The sequence below is a fragment of the Thamnophis elegans genome, chromosome 15 (assembly GCF_009769535.1).
Source record: "Thamnophis elegans isolate rThaEle1 chromosome 15, rThaEle1.pri, whole genome shotgun sequence".
Classification (NCBI taxonomy): Eukaryota; Metazoa; Chordata; class Lepidosauria; order Squamata; family Colubridae; genus Thamnophis; species Thamnophis elegans.
Genome location: NC_045555.1, coordinates 48157129 through 48182287, shown reverse-complemented (window position 1 = coordinate 48182287; position 25159 = coordinate 48157129). Strand labels below are relative to the sequence as shown.

The 25159-nt window shown below is 41.1% G+C and overlaps 1 protein-coding gene across 1 annotated transcript in view; it reads left to right on the top strand.

Annotated features, from left to right (window-relative positions):
• LOC116518370 (kinase non-catalytic C-lobe domain-containing protein 1-like) overlaps positions 1-25159 on the top strand; it is a 70516-nt gene that overhangs the window by 12357 nt on the left and 33000 nt on the right. The window contains exons 4-9 of the mRNA XM_032231704.1: positions 13387-13533; positions 16687-16804; positions 17813-18744; positions 21963-22077; positions 24155-24226; positions 24317-24378. Of these exons, the coding sequence (XP_032087595.1) occupies positions 13387-13533; positions 16687-16804; positions 17813-18744; positions 21963-22077; positions 24155-24226; positions 24317-24378 (1446 nt within the window). The remainder of the gene's footprint in view (positions 1-13386; positions 13534-16686; positions 16805-17812; positions 18745-21962; positions 22078-24154; positions 24227-24316; positions 24379-25159) is intronic.

Here is a 25159-nt window from a genome sequence, read left to right as displayed (position 1 = left end):
TTTAATTGTAAAGAAATGTTCTTAAAATGTTGAATGCTTGGTATGGTTCCAAAATATGAATATCTGTGTGGTTTCTCCCCTAGAATTTAGTCAGAATGTATTTTATATAAATCCTCTGTTGCCATTTTTATTTGTGGACAATGACTGTTAAGTAATTACTCCATAATGACAGAATGAAATTACTCCATAATGAATGGAAGAAAATGTTTGATAAATGTATTCATTTATAGTAAACATACTTTCATGTTTTGTGTGTTTCATTGTATGTATTTGTTGATGGGCTAACTATAAAGATTGTAGCCAGCTGTAACATTATTTGGTATTGCCCCCAAAAATAATGTTAGAATGTTTTATTTTTCTGGATAACTGACACATGAATCTTCCTAGTCTAATGATTCTTAAATGTTATTTAGGGTTGAATTGTATTAGAATCTTAATTACACCCACCTATTCACTAGCTTCCAAGATAAGATAATCCAAAGGCCTCATCAGTGTTGGTTTTCTACTCAAAATTCTGTTGTTTAAATTATATTATTTAAAAAAGTTAAGTCCAGTTTGTGTGGGAATCAGAAGATAATATGTGTAGCTGAGGGTTGAACTGTGGTGCTTTCTGAGTTAGTTGTTTGCTTGCCAATATTTCACTATTCAACTAGGTATATTATCAATGTGACTCTGATGACTGATGATATTGCCTAATTGGGTAATGAAACATTGGTAAGCAAGCAGCGGAGTTCAGAGAGTACCAAAGACTCCATATGTGTGGTGATGTTAAGATGAATTCTCTCTTGGGAGAGTGGGAAGCAGAGGAGAGAAGAAAGATAGGAAGAGAGGGATAGGAGGGATGGTAAGGGGGGAAGATGAGAAGGATAAGGAGGAGTGGAATGTAGAGAGAGAAGGAGAAGGAGAAAGGAAGGGGAAGTAGAGTAGAAAAGGATGATGGAGGGAAGAAAGGAGGTAGGAGAGAGGTAGAAGAAAGAGGTGTATGGAGAGCAGAAGACCTAGTAATGGGTTTTAATCTTTCTGGGCGTTGATGGCAAGAGGAACAGATGTAATTACTACTTAATACAATAGGATGTTGGCTATGTAATAGTATACATGTGATTTATATGTTATGAAAATGGAAAATAAAAAAAGTATTTTGAAGAAGAAAGATGAATTCTCTCTTAGGTTGGGTCTTGCTAGAACAGGGGTTTCAAACTTAAGGCCCGGGGACCAGATCTGACCCGCCGGGTACTTAGAAGTAGCTCGTGGGGCTGCCCTGGAAACAGTGAAAGACAGGCCTGAGATGCTTCTGCCAGATAAAACCCAGCCCTCCCAACCTCCATTTTCACTGGTAGAGAGTTGCAAGAGGCGGTGGCAGCTGAAAACAGCGCTCGGGAGCCTGTTTTCGCTGGCAGAGTCACCACAGTTTCCCCGTCAGGAGTGACGCCAAACTGGCCACGCCCACAGCCATACCCCCCTGCCCCTCCCCAAGGTCAAACACAACCCCGATGGGGTCCTCAATGAAATCAAGTTTGACACCCCTGTGCTAGAATGTGATATCTGAGCAGGTCTGGTATTTGTCACACCCAGCTAATTTTATGGAAGCGAAATTGCTAAGAAGTTCCAGGATTGTGGGCTTAGACTGAGAAATATAAAAACCATCCTGGAAGAATTAAAAACCACTTCCATACTTCTGCCAACAAAAATCCACAAGCCACCCTTAAGATTATCAGGAATTAAGGTAAAGTTGAAAGGGACTGTTAGATATTATATCATATGCATTGATGTAGTTCTAATTATTAGTGATTGTTTCTGAAATCTTGGCTGGTACAACTGCGCAGGTCTTCAAGGGACGCTTTATTATCATAAAAGGTCAAGTACAGGGCGGGGCATAACCTTTTCCTAGGGGGTCACAGCAAGATCGACAGCAGTTTACAACTTCCGCGACACCTCATTTTAAAGCCCATAAAAAACTGAATTGAATGAGCTATTAAATGTTAAATTTGCTTTAAGAATGGCTGGAAAATTCGATTCGGAAGAACAAAGGATCATTGACAGAATAAAATGCATTGCCTTTCGAGAGGCTCGCGATGCTGGAGCGACGTTTATCAATCGAAAATGGATTGCAAACAAATTGAAACGTCATCCGGATTGGGTTACTGATAATTGGAACAAAACAGCCCAAGAATGTTTCACAAAATTTGGAGAAGGGCATCCTCTGCAACTGTCCCAAGAAAGCAAAGCCATCATTGCAACTGGCAGTCGCAAACAACGAAAAGGAAACCGAAAAGTGGCCCAAGAAATCCTTCAAATTCGTGGAAAACGAATGACGTCTGGCCGGGAAATTCGCCAGATCTCAATCCGGCAGAGAACATTGGGGCCATAATTAAGGATGAAGTGGAAGCTCTGATGATTCAGGAGCAAGGTCAAAATCGATATTCGGTTGAAACTTTGAGAATGAATTTGGAAACTGTGTTGAAAAATCTGGAAAATCGAACGGAACTGTTTGAAGATTTGTTGTGTTCTTATCCACCTCGTTTGAATGCTGTTTGAAGGGCTAATGGTGGTCATACTGACTATTAAATCGTGTCAATAAACTCAGTTTTTGATGGGCTTTCGAATGGTGTATGAATTATTTGTGTTGTTATTACAAGTGTTGCTGTGACCCCCTAGGAAAAGGTTATGCCCCGCCCTGTAGAATCGCACCACTGTAGCTTCCTCACATCTGCTCAGTAACGTCTCGAAGCATTTTTTTAAATTGTTAATTTACTTCAATATTAACTTCAGTCTATTTTTAAACTTTTTGCATTGTTTAAAATTATTGTAAGCTTACTTGAGAACTGAGCCGAGGTGGTGCAGTGGTTAGGGTGCAGTACTGCAGGCCACTTCAGCTGACTGTTATCTGCAGTTCAGCGGTTCTAATCTCAACGGCTCAAGGTTGACTCAGCCTTCCATCCTTCCGAGGTGGGTAAAATGAGGACCCAGACTGTGGGGGCGATATGCTGACTCTGTAATAGCAATAGCAATAGCAATAGCAGTAGACTTATATACCGCTTCATAGGCCTTTCAGGCCTCTCTAAGCGGTTTACAGAGTCAGCATATCGCCCCCAACAACAATCTGGGTCCTCATTTTACCCACCTCGGAAGGATGGAAGGCTGAGTCAACCTTGAGCCGGTGAGATTTGAACCGCTGACCTGCTGATCTAGCAGTAGCCTGCAGTGCTGCATTTAACCACTGCGCCACCTTGGCTCTTAAACCGCTTAGAGAGGGCTGAAAGCCCTATGAAGCGGTATATAAGTCTAACTGCTATTGCTATTGCTAACTCAGCTGAGCAGAATGGTGAACTAAAGATCAAGAGTACTTACGACTTTAAAAAAATTCTTCCCGGTGTATAGCATTTTAAAATAAATTCAATACATTATAAAATACATTTTGTTTTGCGAAAATGGTCACAGGTTGCACAAGAATACGGTTATGTAATCGTGTCATAGTGATTTTTTTTTAAAAAAAACTTATACTTAACAACTTACCCTGAATTATTTGCTTTATTTCTGACCAACCAAGATTCTAAAAACGAGAGCTACCTCTGATCATGTATTTTTCTGCACGGCATCAGATGAAATAGCTACAGGCATCATCTGAGGATGATCGCATTGGGCATATTTAGCTTCAAATAGGTTAATACTACAACCTTAAACATGACCTGGTGGCAAAGTGGCAGCCAGTAAAATTCTTTAAAAAAAAAACATTATATTGCAGTGGCAGTAACTTGCTCAACGTTGCATTAGCCTAGCTTTCCATCATATTGACAGCCCTGCACAGGATAAATTACGGTAATTAAAAAACTGAGGTTATCAGGGCATGTATCAATTGCCTAAGCTGTCCCCTATCAGGGGGGGGGGGCATAATTGTTTTATCAACTGAAGGACTTTGTCAATTAGGCTTTTAGCGACTCTGCTAGATCCATGAATGTACTTAAGTGATGTATCGATTCCTATGGGAATGCAATCTGCAAGTGTTTTCCACATCTGGAAGCAATCCATAGGCTGTTATATAGATTCAGCATCAACTGATCAGCATCAGATCAGTTTGCATCCTGCATTGCATCCAAATCTTGACCCAGAACCAGAACAGGCTCTCTTGAGTCAGATATAATAGTGCAATAGAACCTGACACCATATTCTTCATCTGTTGATGACCATTTCTGCACCATCTCATAAATCAAGAGGTTCTCAGACTTTACAATGCAGATAGTCCTCAATATAACTGTAATGGAGTCTGCCAATTATGATCAAATGTTATGATTGTCCAAAAACAGATTGTTAAGTGAATGTGGGGGTCGTAAAGTGACTGCTGGGATTGCTAAGTGAACCAGTGGGTGCAATTTTGCTGAAAACTGGAAGTCCCAGTATTTGAAAAAAATCACCAAAATGCAATTATTGCAAACAGCTTTACAGGCCATATATCCCTGAGTTGTCCTTGGGCTAAAGATTAATCCGGGAGTTCTCTATAAGATGTTGACTCCTAGAACAGACTGGCCCAAATATTCTGTGATCCAGATTCTAAGATTCCTTCCAATGTTCTCCTCCTGTGCTTTCTAAGTTATAGAAAACATTAGAATTTTATTTTTCATAGACTTGGCAATAATAATTTAGTTGTCAAATGAGATGAGGTGAGTTGTTCTTAAATTCCACACAAGTGGAAATGCAGGTTGCAAAATTTGTAAACTTATATGTATTTACAGAAGATAAAAGTGAGAAGAAATGGCCCATCAGGCACAAGAAATAAGGACCAAGGCTGTTCAAATAAGCATGAGTTCATTGTCTACAAAAATCTGAACTACTAATGGTCAAGGCAAATTAGCAGTAGATAAGCGTTAACGAATTGAATGAGGGCTGGACTTAGATCCCTTGTGGGTGGGAAGAGACTCAAGACTGGTGACACACTTGATCCCTCCCTCTGGCTCAGCCTGATCATCTCCTTATGTGGCCACTTTGACGGAGTAAGAATTCTCTTTAAAAATGCAATTTGTTTAATCACACAATCCAACAAAACTGACTTTTCCGGCAAATATCCTAGCTGCCTATCCTTTATTCCTGCCTTCTCTGCCTCGTCCATCTAAAAAATTTTTAAGCAATATACCCAATTTTTATTTAACCATTCCATTCTATTCACATTCCATCATATTCTCTGCTGTCCAGGATATCTGCTTTCATAATTCCATTACACCCATAAGACGTATATTTGTTTGTTTGCTTGTATCCTGTCTTTATTTTTACAAAATAACTCAAAGTGGGGGACATATTCAACATGACTTCCTCCTGTTTTCTCCACAACAGCCCTGCGAGGTGGGTTGGGCTGAGAGAGCGACTGGCTCAAAGTCACTCTGCTGATTTTTCAGAGTATAAGACGCACCCCGCCCAAAAAGAGGGAGAAAATCCAGGTGCGTCTTATACACTGAATACAGCATTTTTGGCCTCCCAAAACCCCGCCTCCTTCACAAAAATTGACATAGCGATAGCAATAGCAATAGCAGTTAGACTTATATACCGCTTCATAGGGCTTTCAGCCCTCTCTAAGCGGTTTACAGAGTCAGCATATCGCCCCCAACAATAATCCGGGTCCTCATTTCACCCACCTCGGAAGGATGGAAGGCTGAGTCAACCCTGAGCCTGGTGAGATTTGAACCGCCGAACTGCAGAACTGCAGTCAGCTGAAGTAGCCTGCAGTGCTGCACTCTAACCACTGCGCCACCTCGGCTAAGACGGGACTTGAACACGGCTTCCTTTTTTCTAGCCTGCTGTCTTAACCGCTAGACTAAATTGGGCCTATAATAATAATAATATTATATTATTATAAGCATTACTGTGGGTGAGTTGAAACTTTTTCCTCAGCTAGGACGCAGTTTATGGTTATTTAGTGAGGAAGGAAAAATCACAAGCGCATCTTCCTAGTTGATGTATTATTGCATCTTTAGTCTTGGAGGTTGAGCTCTGCACATTTCAAGGGAATGAGAAAGAAGCCAGAGCATTCTCCTCTCAGTTAATAATGGGACCACAGATTAATGGACAGTATGGTTGAACAAACTATAAGTACATATTTTAAAAAAGAATGAAAGCCTTAGACCAAGGGTGTCCAAGTGGATTTCCTCGAGGGCTGGATCAGCATTCTAGTTCTCCGCAGACCAGCCGGGGGGGGGGGGAGGGAGGTGGATATGGGATGGATGCCTCCTGTAGCACTTTTCCATCCAAAACAGGCCACAGGAGTCCTGTGTCCTCGGTGCCCCATTTTGGCCAGAAAAGGGCTGCAAGAAGCTGTCCAGGCCCAAAATGGGCCGGACAGGGGCCGCATACGCCCCCCCCCCACACCCTGTTTCGGCTGCCAGAGGCACCAGGAGCCACTCTACATGGGGCAGCCCTTGAAGAGTATTCGGAGACTTCAACTCGTCCAGAACACAGCCGTGCGAGCGATTGTGGGTGCACCTCGGTACACCCACATTACACCTATCCTCCGCGAGCTGCACTGGTTACCGATCAGTCTCCGGATACGCTTCAAGGTGCTAGTCGTAACTTATAAAGCCCTTCATGGTATTGGATCTGGGTACTTGAGAGACCGCCTGCTGCCAATTACCTCCCACAGACCCATTAGATCTCACAGGGTTGGCCTCCTCCGGGTTCCATCTACTAGCCAATGCCACCTGGCTACTACCCAGGGGAGGGCCTTCTCTGTGGCAGCTCCAGCCCTCTGGAATGAGCTCCCCGCAGGGATTCGGACCCTCACCTCTCTCCAGGCCTTCCGAAAAGCCGTCAAAACCTGGCTTTGCCGGCAGGCCTGGGGGTGATGAGTTCCCTTCCCTCTCGACATGTATGGTTGTGCGACTGTTGCCTACTTTTATTATTTGTATTTTGTCTTTTATGTTCCCCTTTTTCCCCCTTGAATTGTTCGCCGCCCTGAGTCCTCCCGGAGAAGGGCGGCATACAAATAATAAAATTCTATTCTATTCTATTCTATTTGCTATTTCCAGGTCGGCCCCCGTGGGGCAGATTTAAGCACCCCATGGACTGCATCCAGCCCACGAGCCTTGAGTTTGACACTCCTGTTTTAGACTGTATATTGCTTTTTTTTAAATTTAGTTTCTGCCTCAAATTTGCAATTAAAACATAAATTTTTGCCAACGCTGAGCATTTTAATGAAATGCTTAGTTTTTAAAAAACTTCCATCTTGACGGGCTTCCTTTCTCCCCGTAGGAATTCCACCTGCCTCCTTTCCTCCCTAAGTTGCACTCACACCGCGAAGAGGATGGCAGTGCATTTCCAACAAGGCTTGCTACATAAATTCCCACCTGAGATTTCTTTAATAGATTCATTCTATTCCCTGGCGCAACAGCAGGCTTCTTCCGCTGGGCCTAAGCAATGTGGCTGGTGTCAGCTCGGCCTCAAACGGGCATTTGTCCATATGACAAAGCTGCCATTCAAACTGATGCCGCAGGTTGCAAATATGGATTTCCCTCGTTCGCGCGGTGTGTGAGTGCCCAGTGTTAAAAACATCTAAGCATCTAAGCTGTTGTATCATACAGGCTTTTAAAATGTGACTCATTTATTTAACTAAGGAACAGCAAGCATTTCTTCCCCCCACTTCTTTGGCAACCTTTAGATATATTATAATTACTTTATTCTAAACAGCGTGTGTCTGCAAAATTTTCTTTAAAAAAACTACTTTGCTTTTTGTGCTTTTCCTTAAGTTTAACTCACCTAACTCTATCTGTCTACGTACAGTTGCAACTTTTAGTTTCAGTGCTTATGGGCAGATTTCTGTAAATGATATTGGTTAAATCCATCTGACCTTTTCTTTTCTTTGGGCTTAAGGTATTTTCCCTTGATTTAAGGAAGGGAGATTATAAACTTCGACTGCGTGTTTATATTCTTTTTCCTGATCCAATAAAGGTAGCACCTTTAAACTAATACACTCTCACAGAAATAGTGTGCCAGCCTTCAGGGGCCTCTTTCCTTATGTGTCCCTTTCGTCCTCTGTTGAGGTTTGCATATTTTGCTTAAAATTTCCATTGCTAAAACTATGTGAAACAGAAGACGTGATTGAGTTTCACTGAGTAAGTTTCAAATGGAAATGTAATCAGAAGTTTGCCCTACTCTTTTAAAGGTGTTCCTTTGCTGAGATAGGTTTTATGGAATGTAATGTGATAAATGGATTGGGTTACTAAAGCTGAATAGAAAGAACAATTATACACATAACACATGCTAAAATAATTTTCACCCCATGTTTGGTAATATTTCTGGAACAGTTGTTTGTTGTCCAGATAATGGCAGGGAACCTCATTCCATACTTCAATTGAGAAGTTCGTATATTTTAAATAGCAATAGCAGTTAGACTTATATACCGCTTCATAGGGCTTTCAGCCCTCTCTAAGCGGTTTACAGAGTCAGCATATCGCCCCCACAGTCTGGGTCCTCATTTCACCCACCTCGGAAGGATGGAAGGCTGAGTCAACCCTGAGCCGGTGAGATTTGAACCGCTGAACTGCAGATAGCAGTCAGCTGAAGTGGCCTGCAGTACTGCACCCTAACCACTGCGCCACCTCGGCTCTTCTCAATGCCACTTGAAGGCAAAAATGAAGAAAATTAAAGGGGAACAATGACCATAAGATGAAAATAAAAATCTACATTAATTTCCTACTTGTGATTTAAAACATCCTATCCATTTCTTTCTTGGTTTTGTCTTACAGAGGTTCAACGCCTCTGTTTCAGATAACCGTTATCTGCTACTTTCCTATTTTCTCCATCGATAAATTTCTCCCTCTTCAGTTTTCCATGATTGCTGGGCGTTTCTGTCAAGGAGCCACACCTGAAACTAGCTTGTATTTTGAATTTTTCTTGTGTTCAAAAGCTAGGTTGAAACAATAACGTATTATTGCAAATATACTAGATATTTTTTTAATGTCATGTTGCTGTTAGTTGTTGTAAGGATAAAATTTATGGGATGGAAAAAACATTATGTATGCATCAAGCATAGTATATATGTAGTGCATACATAAATGTTATGTATGCATCAAGCATAGTATATATGCTTTCAACCAGTTAAAAACAAGCATCAAAATTTCACTTAGAAATCTCACATGTTCTTTCGGGAAATTCCTAATTATTTCTTTGAAAGAGTTTCTGTGTGTTTGTGCGTGTGTGCCCTTTCGAATGAGTGCTGTCTCCTGGAAAGTCTCTGCAGTTTTCACGGCAAGGTTTTCCCACTACACCAAACTACCAATCTTTCCCTTGGAGTGCTGAATGATATTTGAAGGATTGGGACTTTCTGTTGAATGTACCATATTTTTCGCACTATAAGATGCACTCCCCCCCCCCCAAAATGGGTGGAAATGTCTATGCGTCTTATAGCACGAATATGCCATCTGTCACCGCTGCCGCCGTTTGCTGCTGTCGGGGAACAGTGGAGCCTTCGCTGCCGAGCAGCTGATTGGCAGTTGGATTGGCCTTGCGGAATACTGCTGATCAACCGTTCTTGGCGGCGGCAGTCGGTGGTGGCGGTAATCAGTGGCAATCAGCAGCGGTGGAGATCGGGGGCAATAGGCGGCAGCAATTGGCGGGGGTGTGGGGAGGCGGGCATCCCCACCACCTAGAACAGCTGGTCAGCGGTATTCCGGGAGGCCAATGCAGCCACCAATCAGCTGCTCGGCAGCGAAGGCTCCAGCATTCCCTGCATGCGGCAGCAGCTCAGCTGACCTGCTGGGGTTCCGATAACATGCTAACGCTGATCGGGATGTTTGCTATTTGATGCAAGGATTGTTATTATTATTATTTATTTATTTAATTTGCATGCCGCCCACTCTCAAAGAGACTCAAAGGGTGCTAGCTAGATGAATACTGGATGGATGCTGAGAGGCAGAGCCAGATTCCCCTCCCCCCCCGGCTTGTTTTCCTCCTCTAAAGTTTATGGTCCGGTACATCTTATAGTGTGAAAAATGCGGTATATCTGATTGCTTTTTAAACAGTTCACGACTTGGAGCCCCTTGGAGCCAAAAGATTATAGGCCCCAATAATAATCATTCTCAGGAACTCATCACTTCAAGAATATATAAAACTCTGCATTGAGCTCAGCTTGCTTACTTTATCTGCTAAATAGCCAAATATATTAGCATAATTATTGCTTGATTGCATTTAACATATTTATAACTTACTTTTCAGCCAAGATTTGGTCTCAGAAAAGTTTGCTTTTAAAGCGGGGACAAAAACATAACGTTGCATTTCTGAGTACTGGATAGGTTTTTTTGACTCACAATATATTGTACAACATATGTTTAATATATTATATTTGGTCCCAAAGGTTAATGTAACACCATAACTAAAGTTTTCCCCATCACCCCTCTTATATTTCTCCCAAATCCAATTTCGTTCATATTTCACACATATGATTTTATAAGCATGATAATTCACAGAGTAGCAATAGCACCTAGACTTATATACAGCTTTACAGCCTTCTCTAAGCAGTTTACAAAGTCAGCATATTGTCCCCAACAATCTGGATGCTCTTCTTCCTGACCTCAGAAGGACGGAAGGCTATTGTGGATAATTAGATGCTTGCGGGAAATTTCACGTTTCAAAAATGTATGGAGCTATTCAGTTCTGTTTTTTCCATCCATGATTTTTTTTAAAAAAAAATGAAACTGTGTGATCATTTGTATTCATTGCACTAATATGCATTTTGTCTATAACTTTCATGGAATTGGGAGGGTTTATTTAAGCACGTCCAATAGAGATGAGCCAATCACCCCTCTTTTTCATTTTTTTTGTTGCCCTCCAAAATTATTTGAAAATAGGTTCTGATAATTGATTATTGGTTATGTTACCAAAAACAAGTAATTCTCGACTTGCCGCAGTTTATTTAATAAACGTTCAAAGTTACAACAGCACTGGGGGGGGGGGGGAATCATTTTTCACACTTCCAACCATTTCAGCCTTCCCATGGTCACGGGAACTAAATTCAGATGCCTGGCAACTGGGACCTTCTTTTGCGAACCTCTGACGAGAAAAATCAACGGGGGAATCCAGATGCACTAAAGAATTGTCCAACAAAACTCAAAGGGGACATCTTGCCAATTAATATCTGAATTTCTTAGATTACAAATGTCAGGTTTGCTTGGTAAAGGTAAAGTTTTCCAGTGTGGGTATTCTCAAAACCTGATTGGTCCAAGACTGAGGGTAAAACTTCTTAAATTCTCCTTCCTGCCTTTCTAGCCCAGTTTCCGCTCAGTCTCTTGGTCCAAGCACTGCTTGAGTTGTGAGTAGAGAGATAGTGTGTATTTTTTTTTGCTAAGTTGATTCACTTGGATTCTATATTCGGTTTAATTTGACATTTAAATTGCTTACATTTGCTTGAAAATTTATTCCTCGTAGCTGCGGCCCAGGGGTCAGTTTTTTCTGCCTCCGGTGGTGGGCCCCCCCCCTGTGAGGCGTTCAGGCCCTCCCATCTGCGGGCCCGGACCCTCAGACCTATCCCCGCGGTTGCATGGGTGCTGTGCTCCAACTCTAGGTGGCGCTGCTCATTTCCATTTCAAAGCCAAGGAGCCAGCGCTATCCGAAGATGTCTCAATGGTCATGTGGCTGGCAGGATTAAATGCCAAAGGCGCATGGAACGCTGTTTACCTTCTCACCAAAGGTGGTTCCTATTTGTCTACTTGCATTTTTACATGCTTTCGAACTGCTGGGTTGGCAGAAGCTGGGACAAGTAATGGAAGTTCACTCCGTTACCCGATGCTAGGGATTCGAGCCGCTGAACTGCTGACCGTTCTGGTCGACAAGCTCAGCGTCTCAGCCACTGAGCCACCACATGCTTGAAGCTGTGCCTTTACCCATCTCTTGTGCTCTTTATGAAACCTGGCGACAGAGATTTCCAGTCTTCATTAAGTTTATGTATAAGTAAAAATTGCATTTTCTCCTTGTCGAAATTTCTACTTCGATCCTTTCTTACTTGTACCTTTGTATTTCGTTAAAAGAGCCCTTAAGAACTGTTAACTCATTAGTTTTAATGAAGTTAAATTTATAATTCTTTTAAAATGTTTGAAGTGTAACTCCTGATATTGTTCTGAGGAATATTTGGCAGAGTTACCAGTTCTGATAAACTTGGAATGAATAACTTGAACTGACTTGAAGAAAGCTCCACCTAGTGGAAATCTGATAAACTACTGGCTTTGTTTTTAACCTGAATTTAAAAGAATCATCCATGTTGGCAATATGTCAGAGTTCTTTCAGATACTATTTCCCATCCTGCTGATGATTGTGTGTATAAATAAATAAAAAATAAACCTATCATATTGCAACTTAGCGTGATGCATGAATCTATCATTGCATTATTCGGTATAATTAACTCTGCCACGTTTGCTCTTTCCCAGAATTATGCGATCCTGATAATAAATGTTTCGTTTGAGACATTGAAGAAGATAAGTTCATCCCTTATGTTGTATTTGTGAGGGTTTGCTTTTTGTTTTAGTACAAAGAGATGACTTGGGAATCGGGGAAATGGGTAAATGTTTTCCTGATATATACTCTGACCCCCCCCAGCCTCCATGTTAGCTTAATGCAGATTTTTTCCCACTTCAAGTACAGTATTTAGTCAAGGGAAGAAACAGCATTTGCTTTATTAAATATGAAGGGATATATTTAAAGATATTTCAAATATTCTATACTGGCATGCCAGTAAGGGTCCTTCTATGTTGGACACAATAATGAGATGTAAGGAGCTGAGGTGGCGCAGTGGTTAGGGTGCAGCACTGCAGGCCACTTCAGCCGACTGTTATCTGCAGTTCAGCGGTTCTAATCTCACCGGCACAAAGGTTGACTCAGCCTTCCATCCTTCCGAGGTGGGTGAAATGAGGACCCAGACTGTGGGGGGCGATATGCTGACTCTGTAAACCGCTTAGAGAGGGCTGAAAGCCCTATGAAGCGGTATATAAGTCTAACTGCTATTGCTATTGCTAATTGGCACAGCCCTTCCGGAAGGCCAAAAGGAAGGGCATGGATCTCACCTCAGGGGACATGATGTTCCAGAGGGTGGGACCCACGGCGGAAAAGCCTCCTCTTCTGGACCCCCGATGAACAAAATTCTTTGACAGATGGGGTCCTTCTGCCGGCATGGGTGAGATAGCCTGGACCCACACCGTGAAGGGCTTTAAAGGTGATAACCAACACCTTGAATTGGACCCAGAAGCAAAACTGGCAATCAGGGCAGCTCACAGAAAACTGCCTGAGTAGCGCATTCTGCATCAGCTGAAGCTTCCTGATAATGTTAATTATAACTCACCGGCTTTAATGAAGCTAAGTTGGGTTTAAATACAAAGTGGTACTTGGTAAAAGTGCCTCCTTCTTTGTTTTTAATTTCTGCAGGCCCATCTGTATTCCTTAGGAGCTACTTTAACAGCAGCGCTAGAGTATACAATGGAAACTGGAACGGAGCCGGAATTTAGCCAGGATCTGTATGATCTGCTTGGACAAATGCAGAAGGAAAATCCTAAAGAAAGGCCAGATATTGAGGTAAAGATTATTTTGCCAGCTGATCTTGATTTGACGTCTTGAGTAGCAACGATTATCCAATCTTCCTTTCACTCTTTCATTGGAAGATAATTGGCTGGAGTATGGGTAAAGAAATATAAGCATTATTGTTATATAAGGAAGTGCAGATATTGTTTGGCATTAATATAATTTGTCATTTCCGCATAGGTGTTACTATTCTTCTTCAACAAAAGGGTAACAATTTGGAAATATTCATTTCCCTTATCAATGCTGAGTTTTTAGGAGCCAAACATTCCAAATAAATATAGTCAATTGAATTTTTAAAATAATGCATTCCAAGGAAATGAATTATAGATTCATAGCATCTATGATGCTAACAGTAATAACTTATAATATCATGTGTGCTAACATAAGAAGTCAGGATTGTATCCAATGTTTGTTAATCCGAAGACTTCACTTTAGACTTGGCGACTTACTTGGTTTGTTTGGCTCAAATACTTTGACATTGCTCATATGTACCATATTTTTGGAGTATAAGACGCACCGGAGAATAAGACGCACCTTAGGTTTTTGGGAGGAAAATAGGGAAAAAATGTTCTGCCTACCAGGTATTCATCTGGCTAGCCCTTAGTCTGGTCAGCTTCAGCATATAAGTTTGCTGGTTTAAAACGCGCGCACAGATGCTTCCTCCCCCCCCCCTGGTTGGGGATGAAAAACAGCTTCTAAAGCACAGCTGATCATTGGAAGGAGCAGCAATGAGAAAAGCAGGCAAAACACGGAATATCACTTCACTCGTCAGTGGCCTCATTGGGGCTGGAAAAAAGCTTCGAAAAAGCTACATTTGGAGTATAAGACTCACCCAAATTTTCAGTGGGGGGAGTGCATCTTATATTCTGAAAAATACAGTACATTATATTTGTTTGTTTATTGCAAAAATGTGTACTGTGCTAGCTCCCAAAGATTCAAGGCATCTTACAAAGCAGAACGACAAACTCTCTAACAAATCCCAAACCCCCACAGTAATAGATATCGTTGCACTAACTCAATTTAAAAAAAATAAATAAATCAAAACACGAATCCAATGTAAAGCATTCTCAGTTCCTCCCCCTCCAGAGGGTAATGTCCCAAACGTGCCAGTAAAATCCAGGGCTTTGTAGAAGGACAAGATTGTGGGAGGGCAAATGTAGTTCAAGGGACGAGCACTTCGAGGTTACTCCCTTGAGTAGGGCAACCTAAGCCTTCTATCCAAAGATGAAGACATGGGCAGGATAAAATGAGACAATCTCCTAGGCCTAGAAGGTAGACAGGAACCAACTCGCATTAGCTTCATAAGCTGAGTCCACCATTTTAAATTAAACACAAAAAGCAATTGCACCTGGATCAAGGCTTCCTTGCCCCTGACTTCGGTCCGTTGCTGCAGTAACAGCCAGGAGCCCCGGAGAGCCCTCCAAATCTATTCCTCCAATGTAAAGTTGCTTCGGCCCATGCAGTCCCTCCCAGGCCTCCAGATGCCAAATGACAATTGCTACTGCACATCTGGCCTCGCCGGGTGATGCTGCGCAACTGAGACTTTGCAGCATTCTGATGATATCTCATCCCAAACTAATATTTGATCTACCGAAGCTGCTTCATACGGATTTTAAATATCATGGGTGAGTAGAGCACAGAGGGACACTTCTCCTTGCGATCTGGGGTACCATACATTAGACATCTACCTTCATGATCACCAGTTAGAATCAGACAAAGATCCTCCATACGTGGTGTTTCTTCACCATTTGAAGAATAGAATGATGGATGCTATTAAATGCTACTAAGAGATTATAACGTGTTTACCCAAAAATAAGACAGGGTCTTATTTTCTTTTGATCCCCGAAATAAGTGCTTGGCCTTATATTCGTGGAGGTCTTATTATTTTTGAGGTGCAGGATATGGCGAGTATGGTCACCTCATGGCTGCTGCTGTGGTGCAATATTTTTTGGGGAGGGCTTATTTTTGGGATAGGGCTTATTTTAGCACCTGTGCTCAAAGGCCCAATTGGGCTTATTATCCGGGGAGGTCTTATTTTTGGGGAGACAGGGTAGAATCAAAGGAACATACACCCTTCTTCCATATTTCAACCCAGGTCATCTATCTGAGCAATCAGTGCGGCTTTGGTCTCACGTCCAGATCTAAACCCAGACTGGAAGGGATCCAGATAATCCATTTCATTTAGATAAAGGCCCCGGATCTTTTCAATCTCACAAGTATATCACAACAGCCTTCCAGAAAGTCACCAATCCAGCTCTTCCCAGGAATAAATCTTGAGTGACCTTGAACAAAGCTTCTGAATGAAAACATCCCAACAATAATCTTTTCATTCACCATTTTCATTACAGTCATAAACTTGGGTTTACCTATACTCATTTTTTTTCATTTTCATGTCCAGAGTATAAATCTCTTGAAGAGCAAAGTGCTTCAACTTGAGTTGCATTTTTAATTACATTTCTGTTTCCTGGAAATGTCTGTTTTAGTTTCTAGGAGATACTGCAGATTTACCATTGAAACTTGATGTACTGCTATAATGTATTACAAACCTAATTCAAAGCCTTTTTATAGAGCCGAGGTGGCGCAGTGGTTAAATGCAGCACTGCAGGCTACTTCAGCTGACTACAGTTCTGCAGTTCGGCTGTTCAAATCTCACCGGCTCAGGGTTGACTCAGCCTTCCATCCTTCCGAGGTGGGTGAAATGAGGACCCGGACTGTTGTTGGGGGCGATATGCCGACTCTGTAAACCGCTTAGAGAGGGCTGAAAGCCCTATGAAGCGGTATATAAGTCTAACTGCTATTGCTATTGCAATTATTCATTTAAAATCCACTACCAAAAAATGAATGAAGGATGGAATTTTAACTAAAGTTTAGGTACACAAAGAAGATATTTCCCCAATATAAACTATATTATATTTTATTATCATATTTATATTTTAAACAGCATAAAATACTTTCAACTGTTATGCTACATCGTAAATTGTATACATGTAATAAATTGAGTAGTTGAAAAAGGATGATATATATACAGTGTATAGGACCTCTGTAGATGCAAAATGCTGAAGTTTCCAAGGTAGTGTTAATCTGTTGGATCATATGAAAACATAGCTAGATAACTTATAATATCTTTCGATATAATTGTCATTGTAGGTTGTTATATCATTATGCAAAGAGAAACTCAAGGTTTCCTCCCCAAGTGATATTTGCCAGGCCCTTTCAGCTACTGGAAGGAAAATGCTTTCAATTGAATCATATGGCACCTTTCAAGGTACAGTTTTTGTATTTTTGATGCATATCATGGACCTTGGAGTAATAATAATAAAATAATGTTTGTAGCTCATGAACTGAAATCCAAAAACATATGAGCTGAAGTGAAGTCTAGGTATTTATGTACAGGATTTTTAAAAAGGCAACACAGTTCTAGGCTGCATTAACAGGGACAGAATCAAGATCACATAATGTGTTAATACCACTTTATAAGGCCTTGGTAAGGCCACACTTGGAATTCTGCATCCAGTTTTGGTCGCCATGATATAAAAAAGATGTGGAGACTCTAGAAAGAGTGCAGAGAAGAGCAACAAAGATGATTAGGGGACTGGAGGCTAAAACATATGAGGAACGGTTGCAGGAACTGGGTAGGTCTAGTTTAATAGAAAGAAGGACCAGGGGAAACATGATAGCAGTCTTCCAATATCTCAGGGGTTGCCCCAAAGAAGAGGGAGTCAAACTGTTCTCCAAAGCACCTGAGGGCAGGACAAGAAGCAATGGGTGGAAACTAATCAAGGAGAGAAGCATCCTAGAACTAAGGAGAAATTTCCTGACAGTGGGAACAATTAGTCAGTGGAACAATTTAACTCCAGAAGTTGTGAATTCTCCAACACTGGATGTTTTTAAGAAGATGTTGGATAAACACTTGTCTGAAATGGTATAGGGTTTCCTGCCTGAGCAGGGGGGTTGGGCTAGAAGACCTCCAAGGTCCCTTCCAACTGTGTTATTCTATATTCTAGATATAGATAGTCCTTGACTTATGACTCTAATTCAGCCCAAAATTAATCGTAAATCATGTTGGATGTTAAGTGAGTCACACTCAGCTTTGTGACGTTCGATGCAGCAGTTGTTCGGTGCATCACTTTGGTCATAAAGCGGATCAGTTTTACGAGTGAGCATTTCCCCCCGAGAAACCCGAAGTGAATGCGGCTGCATTCTGGACCAGCTGTAGTCTTCGGACACTCTTCAGTTAAACACTCTTTTAATAAAGTCCTCTCTTTGTATCTAGACAGTTGTGATGACATCTGGGAAGGAACCTTCTATGAGAGCCCTTTGCCGAATGAAGAGCGCCCGGATGATAACGTGGCTAAGACTAGAACAGCGTCAGCAGAGGAGTCGACGTTTGCGAGAAGTGAAAGTTTTCGTGGCCCGTATGCGCCCAATGACGTAAACAGTGATCTAAAGACCATGAAACTCAACAAGAAGGAGGAGAGAGTTTGCTGTCAAAGTATTTCAACCTGGGTTACAAAAAGCCAAGAGAGGAACAGTTTTACGAAACGCAACAAGGAGTTAGATGCTAAGCCACATGCAACCGGAGCGGAGAGAGATTCGTTTGAGAGATACTGTTTAAGGAAAATTAGAACTTTTCCAAATGTACCCTTTAACTCCGAGACACACTCAAGAGCATGTTTATCTTTTATAGGGCATCAGGCTTCACTGACAAGGAAGCCGTGTCAGTTGCATCCTGGGGATACTATCTTAGAAGGACCATTAATTCAGTGTGATCATCCTGAATCAAAATCCGCATCTCTTCTGCATAACAATTTCGGAGAACTTTGCCTGAGCCCAAATACATCACCAGGGTATCCAAACCACATGACATCCAGTGATGACAGAGAAGCAGTGGATATTTTTCCATGTTGTTATGCCATTTCTGAAACTTCAGACCAAAATAATCCAGCAGATGAAACAAGTCCTGAATGCAATGCGTTAGAAAACTGTCGTGTAAGAGAATTCCGCAGCGAAGCGCCTCTAAAATCAGGTCAAAACTGTTTGTTTTATATTAACAAAATGTCTCCCACATTCATGGCGTCTAAGGAAGACGGATGTAATTCAAGCGTGCTAAGTTCTCCTGAAGAGAAACGCAGTGAGAGAACAGACTGTTGGGCTGAAGACAGAGAATATGACGACGGGGATTCAGAAACGAGAAACAATGAGGTAGCAAAAACAAATCCTTCATTTAAAAACTATTTTAGACATTTAGACATTTTATTAGGATTTATAGGCCGCCCTTTTTAATTACTATATAAGACGCACCTTCCCCTCCCCCCCAAAAAAACAACAGTCTGGAAATGTTGGTGCATCTAATACACTGAATACAGCCATTTTTGGCCTCCTGAAGCCCAGTCCCTGTATCCCATTTTTGCGGAAAAAAACGAGCCATTTTTCACAAAGACGGAGGCTATTTTGCCTTCCCTCAGTCCCCAACGAGGGCATTTTTGCCTTGCCCCAGCCCTGCTGAAGCCTGCAGAGGGCTGCTGGGGACTGAGGGAAGGCAAAAACTTGTTTTTCTTACCTCTTTTGAAATCTTGGTGAGTCTTATACACCAGTGCGTCTTATAGTCTGAAAAATACGATAGTCTGTCACATAAAGCACTTTCTTTGTGGAGATGGGGGAGTGTGGCCCTACAGTTAAACTCTTTTAACACTTATATGTTGTGGGGCAACGTTTGGATTACCAGCGCTTTAAAAGGGAAAGTTTGAACTGGAAATTGTTAATAGACCTTTGGGTTTGAAAATTCAAGTGGTTAAATTGAATGCAACTAAAACACAAACGAAGTACATTTCTGCTTGATCACACTAAGTTAAAAATCACTATCTGCATGCAAAGTTTATTTTGAACCACTTTACGGCCAATTTTATAAAGATCGAGGTTCTGATTCACTTTTTCTTTAAGTTGATACATGTCAGACTCAGCTTTTCTCAGCAATTGGGTATTTTCATCAATTCTTGAAGTAATAAATGCTGGAGAAAGTGTGTTGGAGCCTCTGGCAGTGGGTGACTTGGTTTTTTTGATAGCAACCTGTGGATGGAGAATTAGAAGTGATTTTATGTCTAAAGCTGCTATGGTCTAAATCAGTATCCCTTAGTTTTTCCATGTACACTGAGGTTTTAAAATAAGATTCCTGGGAGAAGTCCCATTCATGCAGTAAAATAAGATACACAGTAAAAATACAGAGGTAGCAAGAGAGGAATAAAATTTGCAGTTTGGTGGAGTGTTCAGGAATGACTTGAATGCTTTCTGCTTGCATTAGGTGGTATTAATTTTGGAAATAGCAACACTGTACAAATCGTGATGCGCTCCCCAGATTCCAGCTCTCTTCGTTTTAATGTTCCCTTTTGTCTCAGAAATAACATAAATTTCTTTGATGCTCGATCGGTCAACTTTAATGCCACCCTTCTGCTCCTATGCTCCTCTTTGCTTTATGTCAAAATTATATTGCCAATCCTGCTGCCTGCCAACCTCATAACTGTATCTTCAGACTTTTTAAAATGGCTTTTCCTTTGCAATTCATAAATAAACCAATTCAAGTGTGACTGAGGAGTCTTGTTCTCTCATCTTAACTTTAACCTCGTTGCCTTGTCTCTCTTTCGTGCAGTTGCCATGGCTTTTGAACTGCAGTACAAAACTTTTCTCTTGCTTTCTTCTGATCATTTCGACCTCAGGCCGTCACAGAAGTGAAAATCAAATTGCTGGTGGACAATATATATTTTTTAACAGAGTTACTATTATCCCGATCCCCAGATAAACCTGTTCAGAAGCTGGATGCAGTTTTTAGGAATAAGTCCTTTTATCTCTTAGAAATAGGAAATTATTTCTTTTTTCCTAAGAAAACTAAAAAAAAAAAATATCCAACTTTTGTCCAGAAAAAGAATGTTCCCTATAATGAAGTAGAGTGGATGCTGATGCAAAAATAAACTTAGAATTTTCCTTCCTTTTCTACTGTACGTGAGCATTAAGCATTAAAAAATGATGTTCTTAGTATTTATAAATAAGATAAAACTCTTAGCAGTAAAACACTGGTTCCTAACTACTAGTAGTTACACTAACAGGACACTGCAGGGGCCAGGGAAAAAAAACCTAACTTTAAAAAGTCAAAATCTTAGAAGTTTGCCAAATCTGACCAGATGTTACAAGTTTTCTCAGAGGCTGTCCACTTTAATTTTAAAATATTCTAATTAATTGAGAGGGAGGACTTGGGTCAGCTAGAAGAAAGACATATAGCATGTATATAATTGTAAAGTCCCATATTCTAATTCTAATATTATAACCGTATAATATTGTATTATATTTGGATATTTTTATATCTATATGAAAGCGCTGATTTTTTTAAATTATGTCCAAGAGAAATATATTTCTCTGTGTGCTAGAAGAAGAAATAAAAGTAATTCTTTTGCATATTTATCTATATCGAAGGCATTACTGTACACGTTTTTGGAAAAAGTGAGAAAAATGCTAGTATTTTGAGAAGAGGTATCACCTGTATCAGAGGTGTCAAACTCAAGGGCCGGCGGCCGGATCTCACCCATGGGGGTCCTTAGATCTCAGCACCATCCTGGAAACAGTGAAGGACCAGTCAGCAGTACTTCTGCCAGTGAAAACGGGCTCCTGAGCTCCATTTTCACGGGCAGAGGGTTGCAGGAGGCTCTGGAAGCCGAAAACAGAGCTCGGGAGCCTGATTTCGCTGGCAGAGCGCTTGGGCCACCACAGGTACCCCAACAGGGGTGACGTTAAGCTGGCCACGCCCACCCCTGACCTATATCGTAAATGCAACAACTTACGTTCATAGATTAACATGCATATACTGCAGTGGTGGGTTTCAAAAATTGTTCGAACCTACTCTGTGGGTGTGGCCTCCTTTGTGGGAGTGGCTTGCCGCCCATGTGTCCGGATATGAAGATGCCAACGACACTTGTCAGAACCACCTTAAATTACCCCCACACAGCACTGGCATGCAGAAGAATATGATGTAAACTTGTTTTTTAAAAGGCATCTTTGGTTTGCGTTAAAACAACTTCAACACACGCAATGTTCTGATTGCACCACAAACGCAGTAGTCATCCTTACCTTTCACAGAGGCAAAACTGAGTTTTATAAATAGGAGCATGATAGTGGAGAATAATCATATCCAAGGACCAGTGGTGGGTTTCAAAAAATCTTGGAACCTCTTCTGTAGGTGTGGCCTGCTTTCTGGGTCCCCTGGTGGAACCTCTTCTAACCCATTCGGTAGATTTGACGAATCGGTTCTACCGAATAGGTGCGAACTGGTAGGAACCCACCTCTGATATACTGTAATTGAAATTTAACGCACATTGTAATGAGTATGGCTTAAAAAAACACTTTCTGTTTCTCAACTGTCTTTAACATTTTGCTTTCAGTGCGTTTTTCTGAAACATTTCTTAATACAGTACGGTAAACCCTTGAAAGATTATGAACTCTGGGCTTTGTGCCATGAATGTTTGCTCACTTTGGAGACATATACAGATTATCCAGGTATGACCTCTGCTATTTTTTTCCTCTAACTAATGTGTTTTGCTATTTTAATAGCAAAGACCGCCCTCCTGCCAATCATCTCCCATAGACCGATTAGATCACACAGGTTAGGTCTCCTCCGGATCCCATCTGCCAGCCAATGTCGGCTGGCGATTCCCCGGGGGAGGGCCTTCTCTGTTGCAGCTCCGGCCCTCTGGAACGATCTCCCGGTGGAGATCCGGACCCTTACTACCCTCCCGGCCTTCCACAAAGCCGTTAAGTCCTGGCTGCTCCAGCAGGCCGGGGGGCTCTCGAAATATCCAGCCCCTCGGAAATTGTGACTGTTGTATATTTTAATATGTTGTTTGTGTATTATCCCCCCTCCCTTGTTTTATTGTAAGCCGCCCGGAGTCCTTCGGGAGTGGGCGGCATACAAATCACTAAAACTCTAATTCTTTTAATATTTACACGTGCATCATTTCTTCCAATGCTCTCAATATGGAGTGAATTGATAGTTTAGGATATATGCATTTTAGCTTCCCATTGTATCTTGCAGCCAATCATCTAATAAAATTGGGCGTGAAAGGATGAGGGACTGTTTGATCCTTACAATAAAAAGATGAATTATAAAATAAACTTCTCATAGTTTAATGTTGACTATAACTCAGATATTATTTAACACCTGTGTAATGGAAACTTGTAGGAGCCTCAGTTGCTAGAATATTCCACACCTTCCTTTTGGTAGATTGATATATCTTTAAGGCATTCTTGAACAAGAATCTTAAACCGTGTGCAACGACACATGGATACACAGTTAATAATTCATCGCACGTCTATTTTATTATGACTATAAAGTCATTGTCTCCATGCCACTAAATACCACAAAGGAATTATAAAGTAAAGGCATAGTTTGAGAGGTTTTAACATAGCTATTTAATACCTTATTTCTGTAATAATAGCTCAGCTGAGCATCTGTATATTCATCTGGCAGATAAAAAAGTTAATAGGTCCTTCTCTATTTATTTCAGAATTCTGGGCTTGTATGAATGTTCTTAATGCTTGTTTAGCACTTCATAAACTTTGCCACAGACAATGATCTTATTTGCAGCTTTGACGTTTTGAAGAAATCTACCTTTATGCTTGTTTTGTTTTTATTTTTTAAAACCAAACTAATATAACTTGACAAATTGCCTAAGGCACTATATCAGTGTTTCTCAACCTTGGCGACTTTAAGTTCTGTGGATTTCAACTCCCAGAATCCCCCAGCCAGCACAGCTGGCTGGGGGATTCTGGAAGTTGAAATCCACAGAACTTAAAGTCACCAAGGTTGAGAAACACTGCACTATATGATATATATTCAAATTCCCCAGGGTTTTGGATAAACCAACCAAGGTGCTAGCCACTATTCAATCAACCTCATTATATCCAACCGAAAGTCTTACAATGCACCAACATGCCAATCTTGTAGAGCAAAACTTGCCTCAAGGGCTGAGAGATTTGGGGCATCTCACTTTAACTCCCACGTAAACTCAGGATTACAAGAAAGCTTTCTAGGTATTAAATTGAGCCGTGTTTCTCAGCAACTTTGAGATGTGTGGACTTCAACTGCCAGAATCCCACAGCCAGCAAAATGTGTCAAGGACCCTCTATCTCTCAGGGGTCCCCAAACTTGGCAACTTTAAGACTTGTGGACTTCAACTCCTAGAATTCCCCAGCCAGCTGGAGAAGGAGTTGAAGTCCATAAGTCTTAAAGTTGCTAAGATTGAAGACTTCTGCTTTATCTCTTAGTGCAGTGGTTCCCAAACTTGGCAACTTTAAGACTTGTGGACTTCAACTCCAGAATTCTCCAGCCAGCAGAGCTCTGAGAATTCTGGGAGTTGAAGTCCACAAGTCTTAAAGTTGCCAAGTTTGGGAACCACTGCCTTAGTGGCTGCATAAGCTTCTAATGGACCTATGGCCAGTTATCAGCCTACTTTAATCTGTCAGAATTCAACATTTCATAATTTAATGATTCTGTCTTGTAACCAAATAATCGAAATAGATGTCGGTGATATTATAACCCTTGTTAATATTGATAATGTTATTGTCTATTTTCCAGCGTATTTATGTTTGGATTCTGTAGTAATCAACCTTGATGGAAGGATTTCTTTTGCTTCATGTGGAAACGAAGGTAAAATGCATGCTGCTGTAAATATTTCTAAGTTTCATTTAATTTGGTTTCCAAAATTAAAAGTGCTTATTGCGTTTTGTTTATTTTTAGAATCATTGGATGGGTTTTACTTGGCACCTGAGGCAGCAGAAGAGGGTTTTGTTACTGAAAAGGTATTAAAATATACAATCTTTGTGTTATATGTTAATGAAGATCCATCTTTTAAAAGGGCTATACTCCAAGACAAATTCTATCCAGGTTTATACTATCTGTACATAGTTTCTTTAAAGTGGAGGTTCTGCTTAGAGGCCTTAATTATAAAATACATACATATAGAGGTGGGTTCCAGATTCTTTTACTGCCGATTCGCTCATGGAGGGGCTTCGGGCGTGCGCATGCTTCGGTTACATGCATGCTTGAATCGCGCTATGTGTGCATAGTGAAAAAATTGCTTATGCGCAGAAGCAAAAAGCAAGATGGCGCTGTCTACGGTGCCGCCAATAAAACCAGTTCGGGGGCGGGGGCAGCCAAGTTATTACCTACTCGGCCAAACCAGTCCGAACCGATAGGAACCTACCACTGCAACACGGAAGATAAATTGCATGCTAGTACGTATGTCTTTGCTATTTGCTGGTAACTTATGAGATTGATGGCCTTATTTTTCATCCAACTTCATTCACATCTACAGAGAAGAAAAATATAGTTGCAAATAATATAGTTGACAAACACCAGAAATAATTAAGATTTAAACATCTGTGGAAAGTGGCTATGAAGGAGGCCAGTATGGGAAGGAGTGGAATGAAATGAAAGGAATAAAAATTAATGCTGAGAAAAAAATTAATAAGTCAGCCATAAATTATGTGGGAATGTTAAAACAATATAGCTACAGAGAGACGTCTTAAAGAATGTTAAGAGTAAGCTAAGGGAGCAGAGATGCGTCTCAGGAATTGGAGC